At 54.3% G+C, this 12,640-nt stretch overlaps 1 protein-coding gene across 1 annotated transcript in view; it reads left to right on the top strand.

The window, feature by feature from the left end:
• The window catches only part of BMP7 (bone morphogenetic protein 7), a 78,680-nt gene that overhangs the window by 27,289 nt on the left and 38,751 nt on the right, over positions 1 to 12,640 (top strand). Inside the window, exon 4 of the mRNA XM_005880692.2 lies at positions 9,106 to 9,298. Within this exon, the coding sequence (XP_005880754.1) occupies positions 9,106 to 9,298 (193 nt within the window). The remainder of the gene's footprint in view (positions 1 to 9,105; positions 9,299 to 12,640) is intronic.

The following is a 12,640-nucleotide window of genomic DNA, read 5'->3' on the forward strand; positions in this document are numbered from 1 at the left end:
ATATCAAATAACATTACGATTCATAACAGTAGCAAAATTACAGTTATGAAGTAGCAACGAAAATAATTTTATGGTTGGGGGGTCACCACAACATGAGGAACTGTATTAAAGGGTCGCAGCCTTAGGAAGGTTGAGAACCACTGATCTATATCCAAAAGAATTAAAAGTAGGGTTTCAAAGAGATATTTGCACACCCATGTTCATAGCAGCGCTATTCACAGTAGCCAATAGGTGGAAGCCACCCCAGGGTCCATGGGTCCATGGCTGGATGGACGAAGCATGGTCCATCCACAAATGGAATAGTGTTCAGCTTTGGAAAAGAATTCTGACACATGCTACCACCTGGGTGAACCTTGAAGACATCATGCTGAGTGAAATAAGTCAGCCACAAAAGAACAAATATTGTATGATTCCATTTACATGAGGCACTTAGAGTAATCAACCCTATAGAGATGGAAAGGAGAATGATGGTTCCTGGGGCCGGGGTGACGGGGAATGGGGACTTGTTTAATGGGGACAGACTTTCAGTTTTGCAAGAGTAAGAGTTCTGGATATTGGTTGCACCACACCGTGAATGTGCGTGACGCTACTGAACTGAACGCTTAAGAATGGTTAAGACAGTTGATTTGGTTTGGGGGTTAGATAGGTAACTGCTGCCATCTAACTGGGCTTTTCACCAGCTTCTGTCCTATATCAGAACAGCTGGGGGTCCCCCCACACCCACCATGGGGAGCTCCAGAAATACCCGTTGATTGAGTACACAGGGTGCAAGGAGACATGAAGTATTTGCTTGGCAGCATCTATCGTTTTAGACTTGTATGCGACGCTCCCTTCTCTGGGCTCGGGGCCGACGCCCCTCCTGCAGGAGCTCCTGTGCACACAGCGCATCCACGTCGTGTCTTGGAGACATTTCCTCTGCGAGGAGCTATGTCTGCTCTGTTCCGAGAGCGCCTACTTTATGGCGGGCCTGGCCGCCTTTCACACTCCTTCCTCTTGCCGCCTAAAGCTGTGAGTGAGTGAAGAGCCATCATCCAATTTCACATCCCAGAGCCTCGGGCCAAACATCACCTCCCCGGCAGCCTTGTGACATCAGCTCCTGTGAATTCCTGCGAGTGCCAGAACCTTCTGGATGAATCGTGTTCCTGTAGGAAAAAGGGAGGAGTCCTGGTGGGAAGAGTCAGAGTGAAATGGGGGTTGGGGGTCCTCAGCAGTCAGGGGTCCTTCAGAACTCATGTGTAGCTCCTGGTTGTGCTGTGGGCTCCGGTGGTTCTCCTGGTTCCCAGAGCTTCGTTCTCACGGAAGGGATTCAGGGTGTGTCCCAGCCACAGCCGGGGCCTCGGTCCAGGCTGAGCTCACGGAGACCAGACTCCGAGTGAGGAGCCGAGCGGGAACGCTGGACTTGCAGTTCTTACCTGGAAAGCGTGCCTGTGCTCATAAAATACTTGGTGCCATCTCATAGCTTAGCGGCATCTTTGGGGGCAGACCACATGTCTGGAGGTTAACCAGGCCTTTTCTGAAAACCACACAGTTTTGGAAGGAGCTGCTGGGCGATGAAGCTGGTTATTTAACCATTTATCGACTCTCCCTCGCCGCGGCCAGAAGAGCGGCTCTGTGTGCTGGCCGTTCCCTTCTACACTCCAGGCCTCTCGTCCACAGGTGGCCGCGTCTTGCTCCTCAGGTGTCTTTTCTGCCTGGAGGTCCCCAGGGGGGCTACTGCCTGAGGTCTGCGAGCTGCCGATGACCAATCCAGTGACTGGTCCCCGGCCCTTTATGTCTGAATCTAGCTACCATCCGGTCATCTTACTTTGCTGTCCGCAGTCCTGCTCCTTCCCCGGCCAAGTTCTTCCGGTGGCGTGTTCTCCGCCTCCCATGCAGCCCTCGAGGTCAGGCCATGGCTGTGCTTGTCTTTCTCATTGGGCATGTTTTTCCATAAAACTTGACCATAAGCCCAGTTCCGTAGCCTCAAACTTGAACTTTCGTGCCAGGGTTTCAGACCTCTTCCTTCTCAAGTGTTCAGTTTTTTACTTGGGTTGCTCACAGGTCACTCAAGTCTAACCTTCTGCAACTACCCATGTTTTCTTCCCTCCTACTTCCCCTGCAGAGCTGTTCCTGCAATATTTACATCTACTGGGGGCATTACTGCCTACTAGGCATTCCAGCTAGCAGGGTACGTCCCTTCTCTAGTCCTCGCCCTTCAAACGCTTGCGTCTGATCAGTGTTGTCCTCTGTCCATCCCCCTAGCTTCATTTCCTGTCCATTCCGTCTCTGTAGTCCGGAGCAGGGATGAAAAGCATGCCATTTTCTCAGGCAGCCAGGATTCGTAGTGGCTGCCCCAGTACCAGGTGGAAGCAAAGAATGCTGTGACTGTTTAATGATGCCTATCTTGGGTGCAGGAAGGGAGAGAGGATATACATGTTGGACATGCATCATCGCTAGCCCAGACCCTCCTCTGAGCTCCCTGTCTATGTTCTCACCTCTGTTCTCACAGTATTGCCAGTCCTCTCGCTAAAATAGTTTTGATGAAGGCTCCATCCAGCACAACAATGAACCAAACCAATCATGATTGAGGGGGGGTCAATGATTGACTCCTTAGCATGGCATCCAAGAACCTTTCGATGAGGAACTAACTTCCTGTTTCTTGTTATTCCCAGCAGACTTCTTACCACTCAACACGCTGTCTCTCAGGCCTTCAAGCATGCTGTTCCCTCTGTCTGCCATGCCCTTCTTGTTCTCTGGGGTTGGCCAACCTCAATTCTTCCTTAACTTCCTGAACATTCTTCCATTCCACACCTTTCCTGGGAAGAATTCCTACCTACCTCATACCAGGTACCTAGACAAAGGCACCAGGATATACTAAAACTAACGAAAGCCAACCGTCTCTTTAGGATGACGACTCACTTGGCTCTGTAGCCTGTTACCCCCAGATTCTTGCCATGGAGACAGTGAGAGGCACATACTAAAGCTGAGCACTCAGCCCTCTGACCCAGCAATCCCGCTTCTTGGAGTTTACCCAGTAGAAATGTGTTCGCCAAAAGGCGCGTGCACGAATGCCCATCATAGCACAACTTGTAGTGTCCCAAACTCGAAACTACCCAAACGTCCATCACAAAATAAATGGAGGCCTTTTTGCACAATGAGGTCCTACTCAGCAGTGGAAATGAATGAACTACCACCACAAGCAGCCACATGGGGGATGGAGGCGCAGGTGAGCGGAGGCAGCAGATGCAGAAGGGGAAGTGCCAAGCAGGCCAAGTGAGCCTGGGTGCTGGGTGTTAGGGTGGCTGTCACTCCTGGGGAGGAGGGGCTGCTAGTGATGAAATGCTGTGTCCTGTTCTGGGTGTGTTTACGTCCAGAAAGTTCACCGAACTTCATGACCACTTCTGATTTGTGTGCCTCACTGGATGTATATTATGAATATAATCGCTTACTTATAGACCAGACGGGAACTATGCCAAGAATAATGTATTCGGTCCACTAGACCTACGGAGCCTTACTGACTGCCAGGCTGTGCTGGGCACTGGGCGTTCAGGAGGGAGATAGTCATTGTCCCTGTTCCTGGGGGTTTAGGGGCCATCTGTACTCGGAAATTATGCCAATCTAAATACTGCAGCTTTCATGGCAAATGGCCACCTGGGGATAACCACTGCCCATCCCCTTCCTGGCGTGAGAATAACTGGGCTCATGATTGCTTTGCTCAGAGCTGCCTTGGTTGCAAGGGTAGTGACCCAACTCTAGCTTAAAGGGGACTTGTTTGAAGGATGTCCACGTACTCACAGGTCGGTAGAACTGGGGAGCAGGCTGGACTTGCATGTGGCACAGAGGCCATCCCTGATTGTCAGGGTCCTGAGAGCTGACACCCGGCGCGGGGCTTCCTGTCCCACCGGCCCCTCTGCTTTATTGTCATCCTGCTACGCAGAATCCCCGCTCCACGGCCAGCTTTAGGGTTCTTGTTTCAGGCTTTTATGAAAGGACTCTAGGATCTGCTTTGGGGACAGTCATGAGGCTGGTTGCTGTCAGGATGGTGTTTTCTGGAATCTGCTTTCTTTGGACTTACCGTTTGGTCTCAGGGATTTGAGCCCTTTTGATCTTTTCAAGATGAAAGTCTTGGTGAAAGCCTGTGAGCTCCCGTAGCCGGCGGGGGGCTGGACTGTAAAGGGCAGCAGGGGAAAGCTGGGTTTCCAGGCTCCGGGTTTTCTTAGAAAGCCCAGTGATACACATAAAGTTCCTTTATGGGCACAGGAGACAGCAATGCCAGACACTGATTGTAAAGTGCAGGTCTTGGGTAATCACCTAAGGTTTAAAAAGCTGGTGTAAAGATGTGTTTTCTGTCTAAAAGTGCATACAAAAGCTCCCATCTAGACCTTAGTGGTGCTAATTAAATTGTCGATCCCAGAAAGAACTGCGGTGGAGTCATGCTATGGCGGGGTTCCCACGTAAAGCCGAAACCTCGGGAAGACGTGACCTGGTATTTGGGTTGGACGTTGACTTATTTGCTGCTCTTTTAAAAAAAATGACCATTCTTTCTTTGATAAATCACAACATTATTTCAGAACATAATATGTGGGTTTTAGGAAGAACAGAATGGCAACGTGGCTCATGCCTCTCGTTGTCTTAAAATAATCAAAGAAGGAAATTCACTCAGAAAGCCAAACCGAAGAGCCTGCAAGTGTTGCAAGAAGTTTACTTAGATACTTGATTCCTTTGCCATTTTTAAAAAAGAAGCTTTATAACCTTATTATCTTTTTAAAAAATATATATTTTATTGATTTTTTACAGAGAGGAAGGGAGAGGGATAGAGAGTTAGAAACATCGATCAGCTTCCCTCTGCACACCCCCCACTGGGGATGTGCCCGCAACCAAGGTACATGCCCCCGATTGGAATCGAACCTGGGGCCCTTCAGTCCGCAGGCCAACGCTCTAGTCTAGCCACTGAGCCAAACCGGTTAGGGCATAACCTTATTATCTTAACTGTCTGATATCTTCAGTGTCTTAACAGTTAAGATACATTTAATCTTATATGTTAAAAAAGTTACATATACACCCGTTACAGTGAACTTTATATTTATGATTAATTATGTATCAATGTTTTCTTTCTTCACTGGGTGTGTGGCTTTAATAATTGTACCTGTGTCGATGTCATGCTTATTAAACGTGTCTGTATTGTTTGCTCTATTGCACTTTTCCCCCAGATAAAGTTATCTTGGCTGAACTATGTAAATACCGCCCCCCCCCCCCCCCCACACACACACTGCTTCTTCTGCACTGATGGCCTTCTCTCAGTTCATTGTTTAGAGCTTCTGTGACAACGGCCAGCACAAATTGCAGGGGCCCCTATGGCCTCCCAACAGCGGTGCGAGAAAGGGCCATTACTATTACCCGGGAGGAAGGGGCACACACACAGGGGAATGGGCTGGCTTAGCCACACAGCTGGTAAGTGGCACAGCTGAGAGGGGAACTCAGGCCACCTGGCTGCAGAGAATGTCAAGGTCAAGAGTGTGGATTTTGGAGTTCAGCCACTCACCTAACTTGTGACCTTGGGCAAATTACTTGACTCCCTGAGCCTCAGTTTCCTCATCTGTAAAATGGGGATCCATCCCTCCTCACGGGGTCTATCAGATTGGCACAGGCTCCTCTGTGTGAGACCATCACAGAGCAAGCACTTGTAAACATGCTTTCTCTTTTTCACTTCTGGGTTCTTCATCCATCTTTTTTGTAAACTGACCAGGTCTCCCAAACCCCCATTCTCTGCTCGGTTGGTCACTGCCTGCTGATAGGAGCTGTTGGGGGTGTGGTCTATCCCGGCACTGGGAGCAGGGAAGCTGGGGGGTGTGGGAGTCTGACTGTGTTCCAGGCATCGTGCTGGGCTCCTCTGCTGAATGTCGCAGCACCGTGGGCCTTTCTGGCCTTTGGAGGGTGGGCTCTGCTGGGGGAGGCGGCTGGAAACGGAGGCTTTATCTGTGCCATCTGTCAGCATGGGGGCGGGGACTGGCCTGTGGAATGCTGTCCTGATATTCCTCAGCACCACACTAACTCCTAATCGGGAATGTCTGAGGGAGTGTTTCCAGGGGTGGCCAGAGTGGTGGGGTGGGGTGGGGCACCTGAGCGGCCACAGTGCAGGGAGCCACAGGAAGGCAAGTTCAGGAAGCAGGAAGGGCCCAGTGTCGAATGCTGCTCATGGAGGTCCGGCAAGAGGACGACCATGGGCGTCCTTCCCATTTAGTTAAGGGATGGTCTTTGACTTCGCATTGGGCGCCTGGGGCACTGTGAGGTGCCTTCCCTGGGAGCTCCCTCACAGGGGCCCAGGGTGGGGGCTGTGTGGATGCACCTGACTGCTTACTGAGGGCACAGGATTCACTCCAGGGGGTGTGGCCTCCCCCCCCCCCCTTCCCAGCCCCTGCAGAAAAAAGCACTGAGGAGGCCCCCAGTGTCCCTAGCCTCTGCCCATGACTTCCTAGCCAGGCTGCTGCTCCTCGGGCACCCTTAGGCACTCCCAGGTACGGCCCTCCGGGAGAACAGCGTGGCAGTGACCAAGCTGAACACGCACAGTCCACTTCCTGTGTGCCCACCCAGATTCGCCCAAATGCAGGTGCCCGAGGGCTCCTAGCAGCACTGCTCTCCGAGCCCGGATTGCAGATCCCCAGGCGTCTGTGAACGGTAGAAGGGACATGGCCTTGGGACAGTCAGGCTGTGGGCTGGTCACAGCAGTGAGGGTGCGTGAGCGTCCAAAGAGATGAGGATGCATCACAGTAACCCTGGGGAGGGGAGGAGCCAGGCGCAGGAGAAGGTACCGTGTTACCCCTGTGGCTGGAGAGGGGCCGAGGAGGGGCGCTGGTCACGGCTGTTTCTTGATCTGGGAGAAGCTTCCCTGGGTGGGTTCACATCTGGCCGGCATACAGACCGTGCGCTGTGATACGATGAAAAGGTTCTGACACCAGCAGAGCAGCTCCCTTCCCAGCTGTCAGCACTGCCACGGGGATGCGCGGCCACGGCCTCCGGTGGGGGTGCACCTGGCTTTGAGTCCCGGCTCTGACTCTGCACAGGCAACTCAACATCTCATGGGCGTCAGGTGCATCCCCTACCCACGTGCAGGGGTGCATGAGCTTGAGGGGTGGCAGAGGACTGGCCCAGGGCATTTCCACAGCGAAAGAGTGGAGACTACTTGCCATGCCCGCCCCCCCATCCCCACGTCCTGGTCCCCTCCTAGCTTCCTGGAAGCTGCCACAAAAGACCCCTCCCTCCCTCTCCGCCTTCATAGATCAGAGTCCCCATGGCAATATATATATATATATGTGTGTATTTTTAAGGAAAAGGGAGAGAGAGATGGAAACATCAATGATGAGAGAGAATTATTGATCGGCTGCCTTCTGCACACCCCCTACTGGGGATCGAGCCCACAACCCAGGCATGTGCCCTGACTGGAATCGAACCGTGACCTCCTGGTTCATAGGTCCATGCTCAACCACTGAGCCACGCTGGCTGGGCCCCGTGGCCATGTTTTGCCATCAGATTCAGCCTTGCCTTTTTCTTGGACCGGGTAGAAGAGAGGTGCTCCTGTGAGTGTGAAGGGGCGGAAGGGGGGCGGGGTGGCTGAGGACAGCTGCCATCAGTTCTGGAGAGCCCTTCCCTCGGCCAGCTCTCCCATGGAGCCCGGGGTTCCAGAGGCTGCGGTCCAGATGCGGGGCCACTCTGTGCCCGGCCGGAATCCCCTGCCTCGAGATGTCACCTGCCCCCTCAGCCCAGGAGGGAGCAGCCCGAGAGGTGGCTCATTCCCCAGTGCCCCTGCCCTCACCCCAGTGTCTTCTCAATGGAGCCCTGGGGCTGCTGGTGCGGGTGCCTCCTTCATCAAGCATCCCATCCTTAGCTGCGGCAGCTGGAGCCCGGCCCGGCAGCTCTCAGGCCCACTGAGCTGCAGCACGCTGGTCCTGCTTCTCCTCTCCTCTGCCACGCTGTTCCCCACCCCTACAGGAGGTGCAGCGGGGACTGTCCCCTGGAGATGACAGATGCTGCAAACCCTCCGGAGCCTGGCCTGCCGGTCGTTCTGCATCTTCCCGAACTTGTTACTCCCAGCTCCATCCCTGCTCCACTTGGGCCCAGAGGATGCAGGGCCCCCAGGAACCGCGGTGCAACCCCAGGACCAGTCCTTGGGCTTATATCATCTTGGTGTTTATCCCCTGCGAAGGGGGGATGCTCTCCTGATCTGGTCTCACTGCCCATGTCAGGGAGAAGTGCTGAGGTCCTTCACTTTATTTTGTCCTGAAGTCATTTTCCAAAGCCCCCGGCCATGCCATCTCTTAGAAGTCTAAGTCTGTGGTTGTAAACCTGGCTGCTGTGAAAAACGTCTGGGTGCTTTATAAAGTACCAGGTTCTGAACCCTCCCCCAGTGACACCCTGCCGTTGGTTCAGAGGGGAGAGAGAGCAGCGGCTGCTGGAGCCAGTGTGCCATCTCCCCGCCCCACTGGGGAAGCTGAGATCTGCGAGATGGAAATTGGCCAGCACTACAGACGGGGTCCCAGAGAGCCAGTTAGGAAACGTTTACCAGCCCAGCCGTGGGCCAGGGCACCCCTGTTTTTTCAAAGCTCCCACAGTGGTTCTCATGTGCAGCCGGCTGAGCACCAGGTGCTGAGGGACCCGGAGAGGCAGAGTGAGGTCGATGTTGACTAATAACAGCTCGCAGTCGTCTGGCCCTACCAGATGTTAAGCTACTTAGTGAATTAGATCACTTACCTCCGACAACAACAAAAGAAAGAGGATTATTCTCCCCATATTTTTAGATGGAGAAACTGAAGGTACTTGGTACTTTGTCCAGGCCATTCAGCTAGTTAGTAGCTGAGCCTGGATGCACACCCAGACCTGCTCTCCGGGAACCTGAGCCTCAGGGCTGCTAGGACTGCTGTGGTCACTGCCACCTCTTCCCAGCAGGTGGATGCAGAGTCACTGCCCTTGCTTCCCAAGGGGACTTCAGCCCACAGCAGGTGGCGTGGGCTGAGCCGTCACCACCGGGGTCGCTCGCAATGGGCTTAGCCAGATGCTGGCCTCTGAGCCAGGAGCGTGCGGCCAGTTACTAACGAGCTGCTGGTGCCGGTGTGTGTGTTCTTCCCTTCCCAGTGGAACACGACAAGGAGTTTTTCCACCCGCGCTACCACCATCGAGAGTTCCGGTTTGATCTCTCCAAGATCCCGGAAGGGGAGGCCGTGACTGCAGCCGAGTTCCGGATCTACAAGGACTACATCCGGGAGCGCTTTGACAACCAGACGTTTCGGATCAGCGTTTACCAGGTGCTGCAGGAGCACTTGGGCAGGTGGGTGCTGCGCTGATGCCAGGGAGGGACGCAAGCTTCCTCCAACTGCAGAGGAAGTGGTGGCGGCCAGAGGGTGGGGCCAGGTCTGCAGGGTCAGTCCTGGCTGCTTCCAGCATGTGCAGGCTCTGGGCTAGGTCTCTTTTTTAAAGAGGGTGTATGTTGTTTTGTTTTAATGTCACTGTTTCTTAAAATTATCACCATCCAAGAATCCTGTGAGGAACAGGGGATGGCCAGTGAGCCTGAGGTTGTGTGACCCCAAGTGGGTGTTTAGGGGTGGTCTGGGTCTGGCCTGTGTTTAGGGGCCTGCAAGGTGGGGGACGGAGAAGAGGAAGAAACGTTTTTGAAGGTCTACCCCGCTCCCATTTGTCACTCTGAAACACAGCACATGATGTCAGGTAACCAACCAAAGTGGCCATTTGTAATCATCTTAGGGGAAAGACACTCCCAAACCCCAAATAAACAGGCAGAGAACTCTCAGCATTCCAATGTTCAGGAGGCTAGGGGCCGGACGCTGGTGTTGAAAGACTTTAATTTCTTGAGACCCTTTAGTTTCCAGCTCTTCTGGGAGGTATGACGGCTGAGAGAACGGGCTGGGACGTCTGGCAAGTCCACTCTGCCGCCCCGAGGTGCCGAGCCAGGGTTGCAGACTACCCGCTGGCTGGGTTTCTGGGTGTCTCAGGTCTCAGACTTTTACCCGCCTCCCCACATACTGTTCCTTGGTAATCAGTGGAAGGAAGGTGGGTGGGCAGCTCCTTCGATGGGCAGTCTAGCATCTTCAGTTGGAATGGGGACTGTTATCACATCAGGGACTTAGGGGTTGTTACCACCTCGTTTGCCAAGCATCTCCCTTTTGGAGGTAGTCTTCTGAGAAAACCAAACTGTTCTTGATGCTTCTGATGTCTTGCACTCGTTACCTCATTTCATACGCACACCAGCCCACTAAGGGAGCCCCCACACAGGGACCCTGATGGGTTTTAATTGCTGTCCATGGAGGCTCTATCAGTTTATATTCCCAGAAGCCACATAGGGAAGGCCTTTTTCCCCCTATACTCACCAACATGGTCTCTTATTAAACTGTTTGATCTTTGTCGGTCTGATGGACCAATGGTATCTCAGTGTGGATTAAATTTGCATTTAGAGCCCCCATTTGAATGCAGTGCCCTAAGGTACAGGACATGGGCATGGTGCAGGGGAGGCGGCAGACAGCCTTGGCAGTCACCCCCGAGTCTCCCTAAAGTACCCAGGTGCCCCTGTTCCCCCCGGTCGGCCGTGCCCTGGCTCCAGGCCCAGGCACAAGAAGCAGCGCTGAGTTCCTTCTCGGGGTGGCGTGTGTTTGCTGTTCTTTGACGGATCTCCCAGGGCTCTTGAACAAGAACACGCTTGACTTTTCTCATGAAGACACACTCACTGGGGTGAGGCAGGTGCCGAGAGGCTGTTTGCCAGTAGCACTCCATCAGCCCACTTGTGCAAAGGCTGCCGGCAGCTGCTCGTCTTTCTGCCTGTGTCAACCTGCTGGCACTGCGGTCCCATTATGGTGTGAGGTGGCGGCCTCCTCGACCCTGCCTTAGATCCACAGGGTGGGAGGAAGGCCCCGGGGAGAGGAGAGGGCCTGACTCACTGTGGTTGGGAGAGGGACGGGTGGGGCAGCTGTCCGAGGCTCCTTGGCTGGCAGCCAGGGCAGGTGTTCCAGGTTGCCCCCACAAGCAGCGTGGCCACAGGTGATCTCTGGGGATGCCCAGCCTGGCTTTGGGTTCCTGCCTCTGAGGGCTGTGGCTTGCTGGGAGGCCAAGTCCCTTGCCAGCGAATGTTTGCGCACCGGCTGTGTGCCGCGTGCAGGCGGAAGTCAGCAGACCCCAGTCTCTGCTCTCCAGGAGCTCACGGTGGAGCAGAGGAAGTGACGTGACAGGTGCAGAGTATGAAGGAGGGCAGGTGGGGGAGTGAGGCGGTGGGAGGGGAGGAAGGGGCTGCTCTCTGTAGATTTCTAACTTTCCTTTCTGCACCGGAAAGAAGGAATCTAGTCTCTCATTCTCCAGAAGTTAATGCGGAAGCAAAACAATCCTATTATGTCATTCCCCAGGTGGGATGACCAGCTATGAAGAGTGTGGATTTGAACCCCAACACTATATACCGTGTGGTCTTGGGAGTCTTACCTCTGGGAGCTTGTTTCCTCCTCGATACAATGGGACTCATGATAGCATTTATCTCGCAGAGTTGTGAGGATAAAGGAGGTTAACATGCTTACTTATAACATAGTAAATGCTCAGTAAAGTTTTATTAATATTAGTATCATCACCACCATCACCATCCTCACCATCACTATCACCATCACCATCCTCACCATCACCATCCTCACCATCACTATCGCCACCATCACCATCCTCACCATCACCATCCTCACCACCACCATCACCACCATCACCATCCTCCCCCCCCTCCCCCGCACCATCATCGGAGGGAATGCAGAACCTTCTTAGGAAGATGCCGAGCTCCGGGTGTGGCTTTCCCTCTGCTGAATCTCTGAGTGTTCAGTCTCCATGGGGATACAAGCCTGAGCTGGTGCGGGGGTGGGGCCCTGGTTGACATTTCCTCAATCTGGGGCAGGCATTTTCTTTAGGCTGAAGGCCTGTGGCTGATCTGATTCCCTGAGAGGATCCGACCCGGCCGCCCTGCTGTGTGGCCAGCCTGCTCCTTCCAAGGAGCCGTGGCCTCACTGCTGCCGGCCGCCCAGCTGTGCGGAGCCGGGACATCTGGCTCGCTGGCCAGCCTCGGCCTGAGCTCCAGGACAGCCCCGGGTGCCGGAGATGAGCTGGCTTGGGTCGGCCTCGGCGTCCCTCCCCTTGTGACAGCCACTTTCCACCGAGGCCTCTTGATCGCGCGGAATCCAGATTAAGTTCCGATCCTGAGCCAAGCTGGAGGCCTTCCCCGGGCCTCGGGCCTGCTTGCAGCGTGGCCCCGGCAGCTGGAAAGGCAGGCTGGACCGCCCCTGGCAGGCTGTTGGCCAAGTGGGGCTGAGCGGCAGGTCTGGGTCAGTGGCCTTGGCCGCACTTGCTGGGAGCAGTGGGGGCCAGGGCGTCTGAGTCTTGCCCTCCTTTTCTGGACCCCCAAGCCCAGGGCCTGACCCGCTGGAGCCCCGTTGGCTCAGAGTCCAGTTCCGGCTAAAGGTGAGGGTGTTTGGGGTGGGGGTTGCACTAGTTCACAACAGGTTTCATTCATGGAAACTAGACTGAGCATTTCCCATCCCCCGCCCCCCTCAGGCCCTAGGCTTATCCTTGAAGTGCAGCTCTGTCTGTAGGGGATGTGGGCGCTCTGTATGATACTTGCGGGGGGGGGGGGGGGGGGGGG

Source organism: Myotis brandtii, unplaced genomic scaffold (genome assembly GCF_000412655.1).
Source record: "Myotis brandtii unplaced genomic scaffold, ASM41265v1 scaffold647, whole genome shotgun sequence".
In the NCBI taxonomy this organism is placed as follows: Eukaryota; Metazoa; Chordata; class Mammalia; order Chiroptera; family Vespertilionidae; genus Myotis; species Myotis brandtii.